The following is a 20,171-nucleotide window of genomic DNA, read 5'->3' as shown; positions in this document are numbered from 1 at the left end:
AATGTTGGACTTGTGTTCCGTCCAACGTTTTTTCACTTTTCTTGTGGTCATGCCACATAATAAAAACCACATGGACATTTCAAGCCATAGATGACATTCATGGCATCGCAGGTTCACGAATGTTTTAACCAAATTTGGTTTACCTGAGTGAGGGTGTCTAATACTGTTACCCTTTATTATGTTCACACAGTGCTGGCAATTCAAGCAAGGTGTAGTCCCCTTAAATGTTTTATTGCCCATTGTGGGGGGGTCAGTATTTCAGCTTTAATCAGGCTGTTGGGTAACGCTCTATGGTTTCTATACGCAAAGGTAGGTGTTTGGGGAAAGAGTTGTTTTAATTTAGGGTCCATTTGCAGCATCGGCCAATGCTTCTGGATAATCCACTTTATCCTTCTACTCTGTGTAGAGTGCATAGTTACATATACAAGTGCTTTCCCTGCTTTTGCATGGCTTTGGTATCAATAGGGTTTCTCTTTCTATAGTATTTACTCTTTTTTTCACACCATCAATGAGTAATCATTGTAACCCCTTGCTTTGAACTTAGTTTTTAGCAAAGAAGATTGTCGGTTCTGAGATGTTTCGTCTGTACCAGAGAAACTGACTTAGCGGTACACTGTCGAGAGTTCTCTGTGGATGAAAACTTGTGACGAGGAGCAGGCTATTCCTATGTGTACTTTTTGTGAAAATGCGTGTTTCCAGTTTCCGCTCTTTCATGTAGACTTCAAAATCCAAAAAGTGGATAGAGGACTGGCTAGTCACGGTAGTGAATTTAATTCTTGGATGCATTTGATTCATCACAGTGAAACTCTTCCAGCTCTTGCATAGGCCCATACCAAATGCCAAATATATCATCAATGTATCGTACATACAGGGCCAGATGTCGGGACCACCTTGGTAACGTTATCACATGTTCATGTTCGAGGAAGTACATATATATATGTTAGCAAAACGGGGGACCATCGCTGCCCCCATACTAGTTCCTGAGATCTGTAGAAAGAACCTGGCTCCAAAGACCAATTTGAGTAGGGTAAGAATGAATAAACGGTCGCCTTGGCAATTTTCTGATCTTAATAGTAGCCACTCAACAGCTTCAAGTACCGACTTGTGAACTATATTGGTGTAAAGTGACGTGACATCCATGGTGAACAATATATCGCGTCCCCCCACAAATTGCACATCTAAGTTTTCTCAGGAAATGTATCGTATCTTTTAGATACGTGGCTGTATTCTGTATCAAAGGCTGTAGAATTCTATCCAAATATTGTGCCAAAGGCTTGAGGGCTTTCGGTGGCAGCGATAATTGGGCGTCCAGGAGCTTTAGAAAGCCACTTGTGAATTTTCGGAAGTATATAAAGTACCAGTGTTATAGGGTACTTGCTTTCCAAGAATTGGCGAGTTTTTCGGATATCACTTTCCTTCTTTCAGCCGCATCAAGTGTTTCCTGGATCAGAGTCATCACCTGTATAGTTGGGTTAAAGGATATTTCCTTGCATGTTTCCTTGTCGGACAGCTGTTGTTCTATAATAACTAATAACTAAACCCCGCTGAAACCGGTTGACCTACCCCTAAGAAGTTCTGGACTGGTTAGCCAGATCCCGATACCCCATATATATATAGACATAGGGGGCGTAGTTGAAGTAATTACTATCACCAGTTCTATCTAACCTGAAGTTAGGCGAACAGAAAGATACGATTTTAACATCCCTTGAGTATTGAACATAGGGAAAGCATTTTATGTTATAAGACATACGTTCTGAAGGCGGCAACACTAAAGGCAGAGACCGACCCCCACCATGTATGCACTAACTTTTAGTAAATAGGAAAGTAATTAGAGAGGACAGGGAGAGGACCTCTACATCCCCTTTGTAGTCAGCGCACCAACACTTTCTAGGGCTGGTGGAATGAGCTAAGAGGTTACCTACAGGGCTATTTAGTTCATTTTAATCCAATCAGGGACAGATCCTGCCACACCCACCCTGATAGGCTGGTATTGTGAAAGCCCTCCCCTTACAAGAGGAGCTGCCGCCCCCTCTCCCTCTCTAGCCGCACTAGTGATTGTCAGGACCGCCCTCTCTGCTCACGAGCTCCACGTGGCTTATTACATTCCCGCTGCGCACTCCAGCTCCTGGGCTCTGCATAGGCCCCGTCTCTGGCGTGCAGCAGGTCGGCAGGAGGCTCCCATCTCCTCCAGCTTGCGGTGGTCCGGTCTGCCTACTGTGTGGACGCTCCTCCTCGGGTGTTGCAGCAAGAGAGGCAGCGTCTGCCGGCCATGAAGGTAAGAGATTGTGCCCTCGGTAGGTATGGCACTGCAGGACTGCTCCTCGCGACACCACCCTCCCTCCGATGTCGGCTCGGCGGGCTGAGCATGGGACAGGGTTTCCCCATGCACGCCGCCGGACCCCAAGGGAACAGGAGGATGGTCCCTCCAGAGCATTTTGCACCGAGCGCGGCATGTGCTGGCCCAGCACGCCGACACAGAACGCTGCCTGTCATGCTGGCCCCTTACCACTGGCTCATAGGGTCACACCATACTATTTTCAGGAGCTGGCGGTACTTCTGTAGTCCGAAATGCCCTTGTGCCCCCTACACTCCCAGCCACAACTATGTCCATGCCCTCGCCTCTCACACACCTAAACGTGAGAGGATTCATCCTCTGCACACTCGTTCTTCTTCAGAGTAGATAGCTGACCTTGATTTCTAGGATCTTGACTTTGGGCCAGACCACCTCGCCACGCAGCTCCACTAGCCTGCTATTCTGCTGGACGCAGCCTTTCATTTATTCTTAATGATTTCTTGGCCTACTATTTCATGATACCAATGTCCAGTTTCTATACAATGCCGACTTTGCCTGCATTCTACTCACTACTCATAGCTAGCCTATATGATGACTTGATCTACTTTGAGTTTCAGCGTCTGTACATTGAACATTTGTTTTCCGCAGCACTTTGTTAATAGTGTAATATTCTTTTCCACTTTGATAGTTCACTCGATTCTTTACTTTGTCATTTGTCCTCTAGGATCCATATATTACCTTCATTCAGTATCTCGGGACGTCGTGCACACTTTCTTTTGACATTAGTTCATTTTCTTAGTTCTTTTTCATATTTCTTCAGTGAGTTCCTCCTGTAGGTTGTCAGCAACTCGAATACATTTGATAGGGTTGTCTCAATGGATATCTCCTTCCAAATACTCGCTGCAGTTTTGGCACGATAGCTGGTGTCAGGCAAGGCACGGTCTCATGTCTCCAATACAAAGGAGGTAGGGGGGCGGGATCTCCTGCGGATGTGTACATCTGCTCCTCTATAACCCCTTACACGCCACCTTGGAGACCAAGAGGCTGAGAAGATGTAATGGTAATGATTTGCGATGCTCTGCACTTTAATGGTTTGGGTGCATGCAGGGGTCAAGTCCTAAAAATTAAAGTGGGGGGACTCATCAACAAACGCAATGGGATGTGACATCACCAAAATCGGACATTTCACCTTTAGTTGTTATTTTTCATTAGGTTATATAGCGCAGTGGTGAAGTGTCCAGCCTGCAAATCTGGCAGTCGGCTTTCATTTATAAATTCAAGGACGACTTCAATGTTTCTCATTTTAGCTGGAAGCAAATGAGTCCACCGTCTGAAAAGAAAAAAAAAAGTGGGGGACTCCGCCCACCCACGTGTACCCTCGACTTTAGCCCTGGGTGCATGAAAACTACATGTTCAAATGAAATTGTGACTTTACATTAGAATTAGTTTGGGCAAAGTTCTTTTTGTTGATGTTTCTAATATGAGATTAACTACCCCACACTGTAAATTATAAGGATGTTGCAAGACGCCGAGGAATTCATGATAAAATAGAGGAACGAGGCTGAAGGTCAAATTCCTTTATAAGGTCACGGAACTCCGAGGTGGCTAAGGCGTGCACGCGCAGCATTCTTTTAAAATGCACTGCACGGAATTCTATTCATTACACGTGGGCAAATGCTGCGACCCCCTTGGCCCCCTTTAGTTACTGTCTTCTTGTTTACTCGAATGTAAAACTTACAGTGGTCTCTATATAAACTCCCTGTAGACTTTACTAGACACCGTGTAATGTGATGCAGAAAAAGTGTTTACGGAATTTATTAAAAGGCATCTTCAAAGCGATTTGGGGGATTAAACTAACCTGACGATAGATGGTTGCTCTCCTTTGTTACATTCTAGCAGTGAATAGAATACACATCACCCCATGAGCATTTGCCTGTCCAGGAATGGCTGGAAAGTGCCTCAAAGATGCTTTAGAAGAAGGGAATCTGCCAGGCTGTGAGGCTAGAGGCCTTGCTTTTAGTGCTGCGGTGACAGCTGGAATCCTGCTCTTTGCTGGCTCAAGCAGGCATTGGGACCTACGACTGTAATAACTGATTACAGCTGTTTGTGATGTAATTTTCTTATTAAAAGCCACTAGTGAAGTCACAACTAGCCTGAAATAAGAGCAATATTCACAGGCGCTTATACGGGTATTGCAGGTTGCCATATTAGAACTTTTTTGATCTACTTTGTAATTATTCTGCTTATCGCACCGATCAAAGTAATTATTCAAGAAATATGACTGGTTTAGGGGGAACCCTGGAGTTTGTGGCGCAGGACAGGCATATGATAGCACGATGTGGTTTTGCCATTACACAAAGGAATCCCATAGCAGAAAGAGCATAGTTCATCTAGAAAATAAAAGGGCCTAACTTTCTTTGTGCTTTTGTGTTGTGCTCTAGATTTCGGGATGACCCGTGACATCTACGAGACCGATTATTACCGGAAAGGCGGGAAGGGTCTGCTTCCTGTTCGCTGGATGTCTCCAGAGTCGCTCAAGGATGGCATCTTTACACCCCACTCTGATGTCTGGTGAGTTAATGGTAACGGTTTTGGAGGGTGAGGAAAATACTGAAGTGATGTGGGGAGGGGTTAAGTTTGAAGATTGTTGTTTGGACTGTTCCATTACTGAAGGAGGCCAGCATATGCTAATCAGTCTTAGTCCTGCCACCACAGTGAACCCTGCTGCACTTGCACGGGAGCCCATGCAACTCAGTTACTAAATTGCTGGGCCTAGTCGGTGCGGTGCAGCCTTATCCACCCCTCGGGCCCCCGCCCCCCCACTGCCAGTGCGGTGCAGCCTTATCCACCCCTTGGGCCCCCGCCCCCCCACTGCCAGTGCGGTGCAGCCTTATCCACCCCTCGGGCCCCCGCCCCCCCACTGCCAGTGCGGTGCAGCCTTATCCACCCCTCGGCCCCCCCCCCCCCTCCACTGCCAGCAACGTCTTGCCATGCCCATTCCCGCTTGGGGAGACCGGCTATAAACACTAGAAAGTGATGGATGAAAAGCTTTGAATTAATCCTAACCACTGGTAATTCCCCTTGCAGCTTCCATTGTATTTTAGTCGGCCTGTACCATTTCAGGAATGGGTGGAGCCATGTGCAAATCATTCTAGATTCTGCCACTGAACTGCCTCATCTCTGCGCAGGAGCACACAACCTGAAAAAGGTTTAAGCCTTGTTGGGGCTCATCAGTGAGGCGCATCCAGGTTCCCAAAGTGATTTTAGTGAATCCCCTTAGACGCGGTATGGTCTGCCCGGACCTGGGTCCCTTCCTCGCAGTGCCCTGGTAAAGCACCAGTACATTCCATATTAAAACAAGCATGGACATTGCTAAGAGTGTTTGGTGCTTGTGTAGGCATGGCAAAAGGCATTTGCCAGGCACTGGTATGGTGGTATTGGCCATCGTGCTAGCACCTACCTGGGCAAATAGCACTGCCTGGCAAGTGCCTAATAATTTAACTCAAGTCAAAACCGTTGGCTTTGCCAATGCTTATTTTTAACAGAACTTCAGTGAAGGGCACACACATCTAGTGGCTGAAGGCAGACCTGGTTAAGGCATTTTTATTACTTTAGTAGCACGTTTAGAGCTCTGATTAATTCATTAACCCCCAGACTGCTTTGAAAGAACACTGGTAGGCAATTTGAGCACAAGGTTTGGCAAGGATGTGTTTTGGGTGCGCAGGGAGTGGAAGTGGGTGGGATTGGCTATGGGGATTGGCATGGCCATGGGCAGTCACTGGGTGGGTAACCAAAACCTACAAGTGTTGTGTACCTCCTCATGCAGTGGAGTAACTTTGCTGAAAATGTTGGAGGGGACATGACATCTGAAGAAAAGGTGCCCCAGCCAAATGAATGGGCCCAAAATGGTGTGCCATGAAAGTTGGGGGGGGGGACAAACACCCCCCACCCCCTAAAATTACGCCCATGTCCTCATGCCATTTCTCCCTAGCAGTATTCCAATACAATAGTTTCAGCTCATAGGTGGTGCTGAAGTGCCACCCAATAGCCACAACTTAGTAATACTATCGGTTTCAGATCAGCGTATTCGTACTTGTACGATTGCTGCCATTCACCAAAAACTCGGTGAACACTCCAAGTGCATAGCAGCTGCACATACAAGTAGAAACAACATGTAACTGTATGCATTGTGTCCTCGAACCTCCCTATGCTTCGTGAGCCATTCAAGCCTCGTCTGTTGTGATGTTATCCCTACCTCCACTCTTCCCTTAGAAAGGGTCAGTGCATGTTCATGCCGTGTGGTGGTCAGGGATGTGCCCAAGTGATGCATTTAAGCCATTTGCCTTGGTGTCTTGGCAGGTCCTTTGGAGTGGTACTCTGGGAGATCGCCACGCTGGCCGAGCAGCCCTATCAGGGCATGTCCAACGAGCAGGTCCTCCACTTCGTGATTGACAATGGAATCTTGGAAAAACCTGAAAACTGCGAAGAGAAACTGTAAGTGCCTCCCCCCAGCCCCCTTTTGGAGTTCAAGTGTGAGAATGTGGCTGCCTGCGCTGAACTAGTAAACAAGCATGTTTCTCTGTCTATTGTTTACAACCATGCCGTGTCCAAAGTTTACATTTGGGTAATGGAGTGATTCAAAGCTTAAAGTTTGCTCCAGGGAAGATGAGCAGCAGAGAAGGTTGGGCAATAAGGGCCCACTACAGCCACAGGGCAGGACGCTGCCTCTTAGAAGACAAGAGTGCTTGGCTAGTGCCAAATTACTTTTTCCTGGCCAAGCCAGTGTATCTCAAAGACCAATGGCACGAGGCAAGCTCTGCTCTTACTTCTGAACCCTCTGCATTTTTGTTTTTTGAAGGTTAAAGTTCATCTTTGTTGAGAACGCTGTTGAAAACGTTCAGATTAATTATCAAATGTCTGATGCTTGTAAATTAATGAAATATAATTTAACATAACACCATATTTCGAGGGGATTGGGTCCTCCGACGTATTCCATATCTATGACATGTAATCACTACAGCTGTGCTGCTTCGGAAACTTTTTTCGGCGTCTGCGTCGATGACGTCGATGCGCCGTCGTCGAAGGCCTCCTCCGACGTCATCCGATGTGATAAGTAGGACGCACGACGCCCGTAGCCTCAGTTCCGTTTTTTCCGCGAACGTGTTGCTTCGTGAATCTCGGTTAACGCCTTGACTCTTTGGAGTTCTGGTCTTCTCGGTTCTTCGAACCTGTTCGTTTTGTGAAAATCCTTCGTGTGAAGATGTCTTCTACTTCGTCTTCGACCCCGCGTCCGGGTTTCAAGAAGTGCGGGGAGTGTGGGTCCAAGATGTCGGTGACGGACTCGCACGACGCCTGCCTCTGGTGCCTCGGGGAGGCCCACGACACGGATGACTATCGACTGCCAGTCGCTCACGTCCAAAGCCTTACGCGAACGTAAAAAGAAGTTGTCGGTAGGTCGGGTGTCCAAGCCCAGGAAGTCGAAGTCTGCGGGGCTTTCGACGGATGATTCGAGGGGTGACTCTCCGCGTCATCGTAGGAAGTCTCGTGGGTCTCCTTCTAGGAGTCGGTCTCGCCACTCCTCAGCCTCTTCGAGGCATTCTCAGAAGCGCCGACACCGGTCGTCTTCCAGGTCCTCTTCGGAGGACTCTGCCCGGTACGTCGCTTACCCCACCAGCCGTGCGACGCCGGAGGAATGGGCTTCCTTCGGGAAGAAAATGCTGGCGATTCTTGAGTCGCAGGGTACTAAGCCGTCCGCGCCCCCGAGTGGGGTCGGTCGTGAGAGGTCGAAAGACACCGCTCGCAAGAGTGGTCAGCACGAGTCACGGGAGAGGTCCCGTTCGGACAAGGAGACTCGTTCTCAACGTACCCGTTCCAGGTCCCGGTCCTCGACGCGTTCGAGACCGCATGCACCTGTGAGGTCTTCGAGGAAGACATCGACGTCTGAGGCGTCGACGGCGTCGACAGGCTTTCTCGAGGCTCCGGCTCGCGGGAATTTCCTCCAAAAGGAGCCTTAGGAGACGCGTTTGTGGTGGAGTGGTCATTCCCGCTGCTGTACGCGTTTCCTCCAGTCCCTGTCATCCCGCAAGTGCTGCGGAGGTTACGGAAGTTCGGTTCCCGGATGATCCTCATTTCTCCGGCGTGGGCTCGGAGGACGTGGTACCCGGACCTTCTCGACTTGTCCATCTGCCCTCCGCGTCGTCTTCCCTACCGAGACGATCTGCTCTCACGGGAGGGGGGTCAGGTTCTCCATCCAGAGGTCAGATCCCTCAACCTTCACGCTTGGCTTCTGAAAGGTTGAGGTATAGGGATTGGGACCTCCCTGAAGACGTGATGGAGGTGTTGCTTTCGGCCCAAAGGCCAGCAACAAAGTCTCTGTACCGTTGGTGTAAGTTCTGCGACTGGTGCAGAGTTCAGAATGTGGATCCTTTTGCATGTGACATCCCCATGGTTCTGTCCTTTTTACTTTCTTTGGCCCACAGGGGCTTGCAAGTGGGTACCATTAAAGGTTACCTGGCGGCGCTGTCCATCTTTAAGCGCTCATCTGAAGAGTGTTCTTACTTTAAAATCCCTTTAATTTCACAGTTTCTGAAAGGGCTCACTAATGTGTTCCCTCTGTCACCTTTCCTGGTGCCCGGTTGGGATTTAAACCTTGTTCTTAAGTTTCTTATGGGTGCTCCGTTTGAGCCTTTACATTCTTGCCCTTTGAGGCTGTTAACTATTAAAACTGTGTTTTTAGTTGCGGTTACTTCCGCTCGCAGAGTGAGTTAGTTACAGGCACTTTCAGTTAAGCCACCCTTCACTGTATTTCACAAGGACAGGCTTGTCCTTCGAGTTCGTCCTCCTTTTCTTCCGAAGGTAGTGACGGAATTTCATTTGGCTCAGAAGGTTGTTCTTCCGGCATTCTATCCTCCTCCGCATCCTGGTAAGGAAGAGGAGAGGCTCCATAGGCTTGATCCTAGGAGAGCTTTAAGCTTTTATGTTTCACGCATGTCCCGGGTCAGAGTGGACGATCAACTCTTTATTGGTTATGCTGGAAAGCGTTTGGGGCAAGCTGTGACGAAACAGACTGTCTCGCTGGATTATTTTGGCCATCTCGGAGTGCTACCGCTTGGCGGGTAAGGACCCACCGGCTGGCTTGCGGGCCCATTCTACCAGGGGTATGGCTGCGTCTACTGCCCTGCAGAGGGGTGTTCCTATTCGCAACATCTGTGATGCAGCCACCTGGGCTTCAGTACATACATTTGTACGTCACTATTCCCTCGATTCCATCCGAGCACAGGATCTGGCCTTTGGCAAGGCGGTCCTTTGCTCTGCTATTTGATTGGCTATTCTAAATTTTGATTCTAAATTCTTTCCCTCATCCTTGCTCTGGTACTGCTTTGGGAGTCTGTCATAGATATGGAATACGTCGGAGGACCCAATCCCCTCGAAGAACAAGTTACTTTCTTACCTGGTAACGTTCTTTCGATGGGATGGTCCGACGATGTATTCCATATCGCTCCCGCCCTGCCTTCCCCGCTGCAGAATTTCTTTTGCGATTGCAGCTTACGTTCCGCAAGGCTTTGTGTCTGACTGGCAGTTGACTAGTGTCACACGATCTGGGGGAAAAAACTACGACTGAGGATACGGGCGTCGTGCGTCCTACTTATCACATCGGATGACGTCGGACGTCGGAGGAGGCCCTTGATGACGGCGCATCGACGTCATCGACGCAGGACGCAGAAAAAAGTTTCCGAAGCAGCACAGCTGTGGTGATTACATGTTATAGATATGGAATATGTCGTCGGACCATCCCATCGAAAGAAGGTTACCAGGTAAGAAAGTAACTTGTTCGTCTATCGGCCACACAATAAATTAATTCGAGTAAAAACTCAAAGCACAAAGAGCCCAATAGTCCCAGTTCACTCAAGTTTTAAAATTTAAGAGCAAATGCAAAGATAACTGAAGTGTTTCAGGACCTGTCACGGAAGGAAAGCCGAACTGGGATTTCCAGAGTTTCTCAACTTGGAGAGGGAATGAACCAAAGTGGGAATCGGCACAAGGGAGAGCAACCTCTGTTCCTTGAACATGTTAAACCTCTTAAAATGGTGCGCCATTGCCTGAAGGAAGCCTTCCTCCTTGCATATCGACTTTAGGGAGTTTTCCTCTGCCCCTGGAGGCTCTGGCTCCAGGAACATGCAGTGTTCCTCATGAAGGGGCGCAGGGATGTGCCCTTTTAGTTTCCATTTGTACCGGAGCCCTCTCTTAATATTTGATGTCGTCCTCATTGCAGAGGAAGTAAAGCCAGTCCTTGGAATCACCTAAACTTTGAAAGGGATCATTGAAGGCAAATATCTGGCAACAAGGGCGTAGGTTCACTCCATTTAGTCCAATAAACTTTTGAAGATTCCCCCTTTTCTCAGGATTTAAGAGGGGGGTACATTCTTGGCCAACTTTCACAAAGCCAGCGAGTCTACCTAAAACTAGTAAAGCAATGATCCAAGCATTGGTGTGTCCCAAATGGCATTTTACTTGATACAAGGTTTGTCTGGCTCCAGTGTAGAGTTCGGCTTCTCTAGTGATATGATAAGTTATTTATAACATGCCTGTAAACCGGTGTTTCTAGGCATGACAAGACAAGGGGGGAATACAGAGCGAGGACAAGACAAACAATCTTACTAGGCCCTGTGTCTTTCAGATCGTAGTGGAGATGGCATGCAGCTAAATATTGGTAAACATTGATGCTAAGGACAGTTAATACAAGATCTGTTATCTGTCAAAATGATTGTAAACATTTGTGGTAGGTAAGATGTCAAAGAACTGTAATTTGGTTTTCCTCATTTAATTTTAAAGCACTGAAATTGACAAAGAATTTTGCATTAACAACAATAGCAAAAATATTCTAGAAATTAGATGATTCAAAGTCTATTGTTCAGAACAGTTCTCTCACCGATAGGAGCAATGTTTCCTGGTAAGTATTGCACACACATCCTTGGTTGGATTGTCAGAAGGCCAATATAACAGTTTTTGTTATGTTTTTGAGATTCCCATGTCCTCATGTCCCCCATCTTGTCTTGTGGTGCCTGGGAACACCTGTGTATAGGCACCATACAAATGTCCAACAAATACAAAAATAAAAATCTCAAAGGAGCTATTGCTTGGAGAATGAACACACTTCCTAAGTGCAGAACCTTGTGCCAAGGAGATGTTTTTGCAAGAGGCCTTGTGGTTAACTGGTCCCATTGCTGTGAGTGCAGTTGAAGTAGTCGTGTAGAATCCACTGGCTTAAATTTGCCAACCTCTAATTGCCTTTCTTTGCACGTTCTTGAATCGTGACGCAGTCTTAGCAATATAAATCACTAAAAAGTGTGCCTTGTAAATACACAGCGCTTTTTGAGCAACAAAAATGGCACACAAATTCCTCCTGAAGAGCACCCCCAAAAGGAAAAAGGGAGCTTAACTCTAACACGGCCGGACAAATTATGTAAGCAATCCCAAACAGACTAGGTTTGAATGATACATATAGACTATAGAAATGGTTAGGACCAAGGAATGTGTACACTAAGTGACAATGCATGGAGCCATGTCTGCTAATATCTATATACCTGGTAATCAAAGCTGTGCACCCTATTAGCAGTAAATGTAATGTTTGATTTCTTTCTGTCTGCTACTCTTCTCTTTAGGGGCACTGTGCGAATATGCAGTGAGCCTTCTTCTGTAAGAAGGCTGTTGGGCCACGAGTAGTTTGCTGAAAAATACTGTGTGTAAGTGTAAGGAATTAGACTGTCCACATGGTGGGCGAGTGCTTGCCTGGGCTTTTTGACATTTTTAATTCAATGGAATGATGATAGACCAACCTCAGGAAAATGTGCGGGGCTAATCCACACACATTTTTCTATGCTCACAGTACAACAAACGCATAGACCAGTGTAATCCACGTACAGGCACAGCCCGCCCTGTCATATTTAGTTGAAATTTGAAATCCAGGACTGCTGTCATCTCCAGGAAGGGGGAAGACTAACCTTCCCCCTCCCATGGCCAACCTAATTAACTAACAAAGGCTCCATGGATCTATCATGCTCTTTTCTTGGGCACTGCATCTGGTGGCAGCAATTAACATACCAATAGAGGGTACTCAAATAGGCCCATACAGGGCCTGGCTGCAGAGGTTAACAAAGGAGACGGGAAACCCAATAACCTTTCATATGTAACTTTGTCAACATGAAGCCAGCTCTTACCCTAAGTATCAATGACAATGATCTGTCATGCCTTGGACTGTTGATCACAGTAGGCCGCCCCGCTAGGGGGACCCCATTCATAAGGTACGAGAATGTGGCTTGCAGGAGCCAGGCAGTCTGGTCTTGCTGCAGCTTCAAGGGAGACCTGGCGTTTTAGCAGGGACCACATAGAGAGGGCCATTAACCAGAAAGACTCTTTGATCAACAACCGACAGGCAGATGCCTGGGACTTCGTGTCACAAGGGAGTGAGCCAGAGCTATTTCTGTTGAAAGAAGGATTCTGCTATTTAAGTTCTGTGGCACACTTTGTTCCTGTTTTCACCCCTTACCTTTCCTGTTGCAAAGCACTCTGGTTATGACCTCCTGTATCTGTGAGATGTTGGTAGGGACCCCAGGATTGATTCCTTAAGGTAGGCTTAGTATACACCAAACACTGTGGCCCACCTGACTTTAAAAGAGGGTGAAGCCCCTCTTTTGGGAGATCATCTGCAGACTTTGCAAGAAGAACTCGACCTTGGACCCTGGCTGGAGGTACAGTCTGCCTTACAGCATCCATCGGTGAAAGAAGGCCAGGCTCTCCAGAGGGGAGGGAAGATCCCTCCTCTAAACATCTCACAGGGAACAGAGGGAGATACAGCACTCAGAGGACCCTCCAGCCACTCCAGAAACAACAGTACACAGCCAGCACACAGCATGCCCTGCTAGGCTCTGAAGCAAGCTTCCTGGATAGGAAGTGCCACAAGGTCTCTGAACCTACAACCAAGGACAAGGTATCTGCCTGCAACACACTCCACATCTTTGGGCCATCCACCTTAAAGGACGACACAAGCCCATTGAAGCTGGGAGAATTGCCTCGACGAGCATCTACGGACCTCTGCCTTCAAGGACGTTTTTGAGCCAGTCGAGTTCCTCGATCTTAAATGGATGGTAATTCTTACCGCTGTCAAGCCGCCGTCACTTAGACATACGATACATCTTGACCAGTGCTTCAGAATTGCTGATCAGCATTGAGAAAATGATTCCTGACCTCAAGCCACTATGTAGGCTAGCCTGCAGCTGTTCCAGCTCCGCTCACTGAACTGTCTTGCTGCCTGATGCCCGCAGCTGCATCCCGTCTCAAACTCTGTTGCAGAAGCCTGCAAAGCGCCTTGAAGCTGGCTCGGCCCTGTTGAGGACCAAGAACACCTACAGCACAAGGTACATTGTGGTTCTGTCCCACTGGTCCTTCCCAGAAGGCCCCTAGAGACATTTTAAGACCCATTGATCCCTTTGTACTGAAGCCAAGAAATCTTAAACTGTTGTGATCATTAACCATACAGCGTACCCTCCTGTCAGTATCTGGAGTGCATCCCTTTTCCTCCTTTGAAACGGTCTATCCTTTGCATTCCTGTACATGATGGGTGGTATTTCTTAGTGTTGCCAGAACAGTCTGTGATAAAGTCGATATTTTTGATACAACTGTAATAGTGGCAAGGGAACTATTATCACTCTACCCGTTTACATGCAAGAGGGGCCGGGCCCTGGAAATCCCCTACGACAAGAACAGTAGATCCAGCCATAGGACAAATTTCACTGTCTTTATTAACAAATCGGTGACCAGGAACGCAGCATGAACAATGCAACATTCTCCAAGCGCTCTCAATCTCCAGGTGCCTGTCGTCCTGTTTTGTTAATGTCTGACATCACGAAAACGAGGTTATGTCCCAAAAACCAAATGGGGGAAGGGATTGGTTAGTAAGGTGAACTACATATATATTCTATAATGGGTTAGTGCAATCATTGGGTAAACCATATCTGGTGGCTCCTCTCGAGACCACGTCTGTGTTATGAATACAAATTTGCAGGTTAGCTTAAGATGATTTGCCTATGCAACATAGTGTAACTTAGCGTGGAAGGCGATAAGGTATTGGACAGAAAAGGTATTCTCAGACTTGGAGCTTTGGACAGTTACCAGGCCAAGTGAAACTATTCAAGCTAGTGGGAACAACCCCAAAGGTATTACTTGTTCACAATTAGTTACCATCTCCGATCTCTTAGGCCCTGAGACAGAAGATTCAGCTCTGAATCAGTGATACCTTTGTATCCTCCTGCCTTGGGTTCAATGGGAACAGTCACCTCAGTCTGGCTCGAATTAATAGGCTCTGTCTTTTAGGTCCAGATCACATGTCTAAAGACCATGAAATGGATTTCTCTTGCTTGCAATTATGAGGATTTTTGGCTTGTGGACCCTACAGGTGTCCTATCTCTTAGGTTAACTTGAAACCTTCCTTCTCTGTCCCTTGTGAGCTGTGCACAGTGTCTGCGCTGGAAGCCGGGCCTGCATGCATTAGCAGAATCAGCCTGTCCATCTTTCTCTGTGTGCTTGAGTTCGCCCTGCTTTTCCCATTCACTCCAATGACCCGATGGCTTCCATCTTTATTTGCGTGGCCGTCCCTGTTAATTGCGGTTAAGCGTCCGCAAGCAGTCCATGTGTATTTTTATGCGTTGTTAGGGAGAATTCTCTGTTTAGGCTGAATTTCCCTACCTAGTGAGTCCCCCAGCAGCTTTGCTGGATTTCTGGGGTTTCTTTTTTTCTCCTGCCAAGAGTGAGACTCTTTTACCCTCACTCTTGGACATGTTGAAGTGTGTTTTCTTGGTTAAACCATGTGTTGAATGGGCTATGGGGTCTTTTACTCCATAGGGCCTCATGTATTTTTGTGATGTGGGTTACACAGCACCCTCTGTGCCGTGACCCAGGGGTGTCCTAGGGACTCCCCAACATAGACTCCATACCCTGGGACTGACTACTGTCTCCTAGGGCATGTAAAGTCACCAAAGACTTTGCTAGTCTTGAATCCTGAACAGAACCAGTACAAACCATCATATTGTGGACGTACTGGCTGGGGCAATTCGATTGCCCCAGGGTCTGTTAGTCGAGGGGGCACGTCTCCGTCCCCCCTGATCGAGTTTTGGCTGGTGGCAGTGGAAACTACTTTTTATATTCGACCGCGAATATTTCCCTATGGGATTTCCCATTGTTTTAGGCTAACACATTTAATTATTTATTTACGGTAGCCTTAAACATACCGCCGGTTTATATATTTATTATTATAACTCCGGTTGGGACTTTTTGCCAAAACTTGATTCTAAAATGGCGTTGGCGTTCGCCTCTGTAACTCTGACCCAAAGTGGAGCCCTTTGTTCCACTTTTGGCGGGCTTCTCCACAGAAGCCCTCCAAAGTGGTGCCACTCTGTCTGGGGTACTTAGGAGGGGTGGAGGGGGATTTAGGCACCCTGGACTGAGTTACCTTGGTAACTCAAGTCGCACTCCGTCCTGATTGGCCCAAGTGGTGAGCCGGCCGGCTCACCACTTAGCATGTTTGAGTGACATCTAGGCTGGGTGAATGGGGGTTTGCTGCATAAAAGCAGGGCTTTGGGGACTGGAACTTGAGAAGTCGCCACAGGACCAAGAATCCGACGAGGGAAGAGCTGAGCCGACCTGCTTCGACGACACCACCCGGTGGAGCCCTGCTGAACCGTCTCACCACTTTTCCCGACGACCGAGGAGAACTCTTAACGGAGTGGCTCCTTCCCTTGACTGGTGGGGACAACCAGTTTTCACCTTCTTTCCGCTTCTCGAGGTATCTCGTGGCCGCCTTGCCAGTGCCAAGCACCCCGGCAACCGGAACCCCACCACTTTTACCCCAACCACGAAAGTCGGTACAACCCTTTAACCGGAGGACTCCGCGGCTGGTTTCTTCCCGGGCAGTGCAACGACCCTCTTCTTCTGCTCTTCAGCGAGAACTTCTTCTCCCCTGACCGACGTCGAGCCTTGCCGCCACTGCCTGGAACAACTGCCACCGCTGGAGGATCCTTTCCGCTTAAGGTACCGTGTTCCGCCTGGCTTCCCTTGCCACCGACTGTACGGGGTAGATTTAGCCCCCGGCTTTCGAACCTGGGAGTGCCTGGAACACCCTGGCTAAACTTTCTAAGCCACTCTAAACTCTTTCTAACTCTTTGCAAGACTTTGAATCCCTAATAACAGTGTGATCTTGGGCACATTTTCGCTCCGGCTACTCTAAGAGTGGGCCCTGCCTAGTGACATTTGCTCACCTGTGACTTTGTGCTTCTTTGAGCCTATTGCAAGTGTTCTGGACCTTAGAGTGGTGTGTTTAACCCATTTCTGTTTCTTTTTATCCCTTTCTTGAACCTACTAGAGTGTCATCTAACGTTAAGCGCTCACCTCTGTTTTAATTATGTGGTGTTAACCTAGAATTGTCTAGATAGGAGTAAGGGTTGAAACTGCTTTCATTATAACTGTGTTTGAAGTGTTTTTACTATATCTTGCTAGAGTGATTTCAACTTAGGTGTGTTTGATAAATAAATAACTATATACTTTTGAAACCAAGCTCTGGTCAGTGTTTGCTTGTGCTATTGTGCCTGGGTACATATTGTGTATACTTTGCATACTGCCTAACTCTTCTTGAGGGAAGTCTGACTGCTCAGCCACAGCTACCGGGTAAATCTGGGTGGTGCGGACTGCTACCAAGTGGGTTTACTGCTATACCTGTAGTCTTAAATCTTTTGCAGTGGTCCCCAAGGGAACTGCACAGGTTTCTGCCTAACATGCGTCATGCGGTTTCCGCATAGCAAAAGGGTATATGTGTGTCAGTCCTCTAACCATGTGAGTCATAAGCATATTCTTCATGTCCATCAGCAATAAAGCTAAATGTCTGCGTAACTTCATGCAGGGATGTCCATGTGCCGCCTGTCCAACGTATCTGTCATGTCAGTCGTGATGTCCTCTGCATTCTTCAAAGTTAGTCGGTCAACTTGCTCAATTGATGACAACTGTATCTCTTCAATACTTTCATCCGGGTATGGTCTGAACGGTTGCCTCAGTGAATAGCACTTCTCACACCTGCGATACATCAATGATGGGGAAGGAGGGTGCAGGAACTAAGCACACCTTGTTTCTCTGCTGCTGACATATGAGTGGGTATATTTGGGTCGCCCTCTTCAATCCCCCTTCTGGTTGACAAGTCGACCACACTCCCTTGGAAATCTTCTCTTTTTTCACATGCGGCTTTGGGATCCATTTTTTGCCACTCCTCCCAGATGTTAATGGTACCTCACATGCTTGTCTAAGCTCCAGGACATATAGCAGCAATCTCCATTGGTTTTGCACCACATCCATCTTCGCCAGTAGTTGCATGGATCGGGGGAAAGGAGAATCTTGTACCTGGCGGGAACAGAGGACATTGCTTTAGGTGTGATTGCAACACCCCGAGAGTCTCCATCAATTTTCATCTCTACGTCCAGTAATATTTTCATACCTATCGTCTTTTCAGTAGTCTTCTTGCACTCCACTATAGCTACTCTGAGGCAGATGGCAAATATTACTAGTACTAAGGCTATCAGCACTTTCAGTCCACTAGCCATCCATGATGGTATCAAAGAAAAGATGTATGTCAGTCAATCTTCATCTTCTATTGAGTTTGCCATTGCCTCCATTTTTGCATGCAGGTCTGATTATTGTATGATTGCCTCTGTTAGTGTCCCATTCTCTCCATCGTGGGAAGGAACGTACGACCAGCAAGAAGGGCCAATCTTGGTGCAAACGCCTCCTTCCATAGCCATGAGGAGCTCCATCTGTTCTGTAAGGTCATCAATCTGACAGCTCTCAACATTTCTTTGATGTGTTAAACCCCTTGATGGTTGAGTTTATCTTCTGCAACAGTTCCCATCTGGTGATTTGGAGCCACTTTGTGTTGACATTGGCCTGAACTCCTGGAACCACTGATGCAAACAACATCTCCATCCTGCTGAATAATCTGTGTTCTGGGGGTATCGTGTCTAGCGCATCATCTTTGTTGAAACATAGTTTCATATCTTTACTCTCACTAGCTCTACAAACCTTTTCTTCCTATGGTGTGTGTTCATCTTGGGGAATCAATCGTCTTGAATATCTTTTCAATGCTCTTCTAAAGCTGGTCTGTTCAGTTGCACCAGAGAGCATATTCCTCCCCAGTTTGGCAGTAATTTAATCGATGCCTTGGATCCGCAGGACCAGTAGCAATCCATCAGCACTGCGGTACCGACCTTCCGGTCTGTTGTCTTTGTTATTTGCTTGCCTCTTTTGTTCTCTCAACTTCACCAGAGCATCATTCTGGCAACACAAAGAAGCATTTTCGAGTGTTATGATTGACATGGGACCACCTTTGTTCTCTACCCAGGTAAGCAGTTTTGCATTTGCTGCCCACTCCTTGAGGCAATCGTAATTTTCCTTCTGCACCACTTCTACTGGAGCTGTCAGTAGTGCATGCGCTTTTCACCCTACCATTACTTCCTTCTATCCTTTTCCTGTAAATATTTGTCTGTATACTAGTAGTTGTGGTCTTTCCCAAAACCCTGGAATCCCTCCTGTCTTTGCCCTGTCTTCAGGCATTGCAATTCCTTCTGTCATTATTCTGGCTTCTCCTTTGTTTGGGCCATCGGGAAAATATTATATTGTCTTATCAGTAATCCAATAGTCATTGATCATTTCTTGAGTCTTGATATACCTATCGTCATATGGGAACGTCTACTGCAATATCCATCTTCGCATGGCCCATCTCCCCTGGAATTGGCCTCTTGTGCAGAGTGCGAGGTGCATAAGCCATTGCACTCTGGTTGTTGGTGTTTCTGTTGCTATGAATGTTCTGAAAGTACACATGGCATAGGGATGAGAGGGCATACATGGCAGCTCTGCTTCGTTGTCTGTGCCCAACTTGGTCATGTTCTTGTACCACACATTGTTGGACACGTGGGCCAAATCACCTGGGTATGAGTTTACATGTTCAAAATCTATATCTGCGCTTCGCCTGAATCGCTTTACTTCTCGGGCAGTGCTGATTACCTGCCTAGAAATGTCTTCAGTGAGGGCAGGAATTGGGGCTGTGTTAACGGGTAACAAGGCCTGTGCATGCGATAATGACTTTTGTACCACAAAGAGTGTAACAAAATGGAGGCAACAGAGCAAAAAATATCAACACAATAGTTCTGGTCACAGTTTCCATCTTTTGTCATGCCGGGTGTTTTTTATGTTGTCCGTAAAGATAGAGACCACTTGAAAAAAATCTTTGAAATGCACCACTAATATTTTTTGTTAGTTTAGCTCTCCTGAGGTAATACTGAGCAAGTGAAGCAAAAAACAAGCTCCCTGACAAGCCATACTTTGGCACTTTTAAGTAATGCAATAACAGGTGCATCACCTTGAGTTAATATTGGGTAGGTGTGTGCTAAGTAATGAAGGAAAGCCTAAAAGTACACCTTAGGTGGAGTCCTATGTCGGAATGTGGCTACACATTTGGAAAAGTGCACCTTAAGGGTTGTGCAGGTATATATTCATTAGCCAAAAATCAGTCCATAGTTTCATGACTGCCTAGTGTAAGGAAAGGACAGTGTGACTTTCATTCTGTTCTTGTCTAGCTCTCGTCCTTGAACGTGTTTGCATCTGAAGTTTCTTCTTTTTCTTCTTCTTGCATCTAATCATCTGTGTTGGGCCGAGGAGGCCTCACCTCTGCGGGGCTTGATGTTTCCAAGGTAGTTCCATGCCTTCTTTCCCACAAGCTTTATTGCCTTGTCCATTGTTTATTCTATGGAATAGGGGCCCTCAAACCTGGGCTTAAACCAGGACTTGA

General features: G+C 47.1%; 1 protein-coding gene across 1 annotated transcript in view; it reads left to right on the top strand.

Annotated features, from left to right (window-relative positions):
- Window positions 1-20,171, top strand: part of INSRR (insulin receptor related receptor) — a 672,290-nt gene that overhangs the window by 627,932 nt on the left and 24,187 nt on the right. Inside the window, exons 20-21 of the mRNA XM_069604567.1 lie at window positions 4,735-4,864; window positions 6,653-6,787. Of these exons, the coding sequence (XP_069460668.1) occupies window positions 4,735-4,864; window positions 6,653-6,787 (265 nt within the window). The remainder of the gene's footprint in view (window positions 1-4,734; window positions 4,865-6,652; window positions 6,788-20,171) is intronic.

This window comes from Ambystoma mexicanum, chromosome 1p, assembly GCF_040938575.1.
Source record: "Ambystoma mexicanum isolate Mex_15411 chromosome 1p, UKY_AmexF1_1, whole genome shotgun sequence".
Lineage (NCBI taxonomy): Eukaryota > Metazoa > Chordata > Amphibia > Caudata > Ambystomatidae > Ambystoma > Ambystoma mexicanum.
The sequence above is the reverse complement of the archived record's forward strand: the minus strand, read 5'-3'. Positions and strand labels throughout refer to the sequence as shown.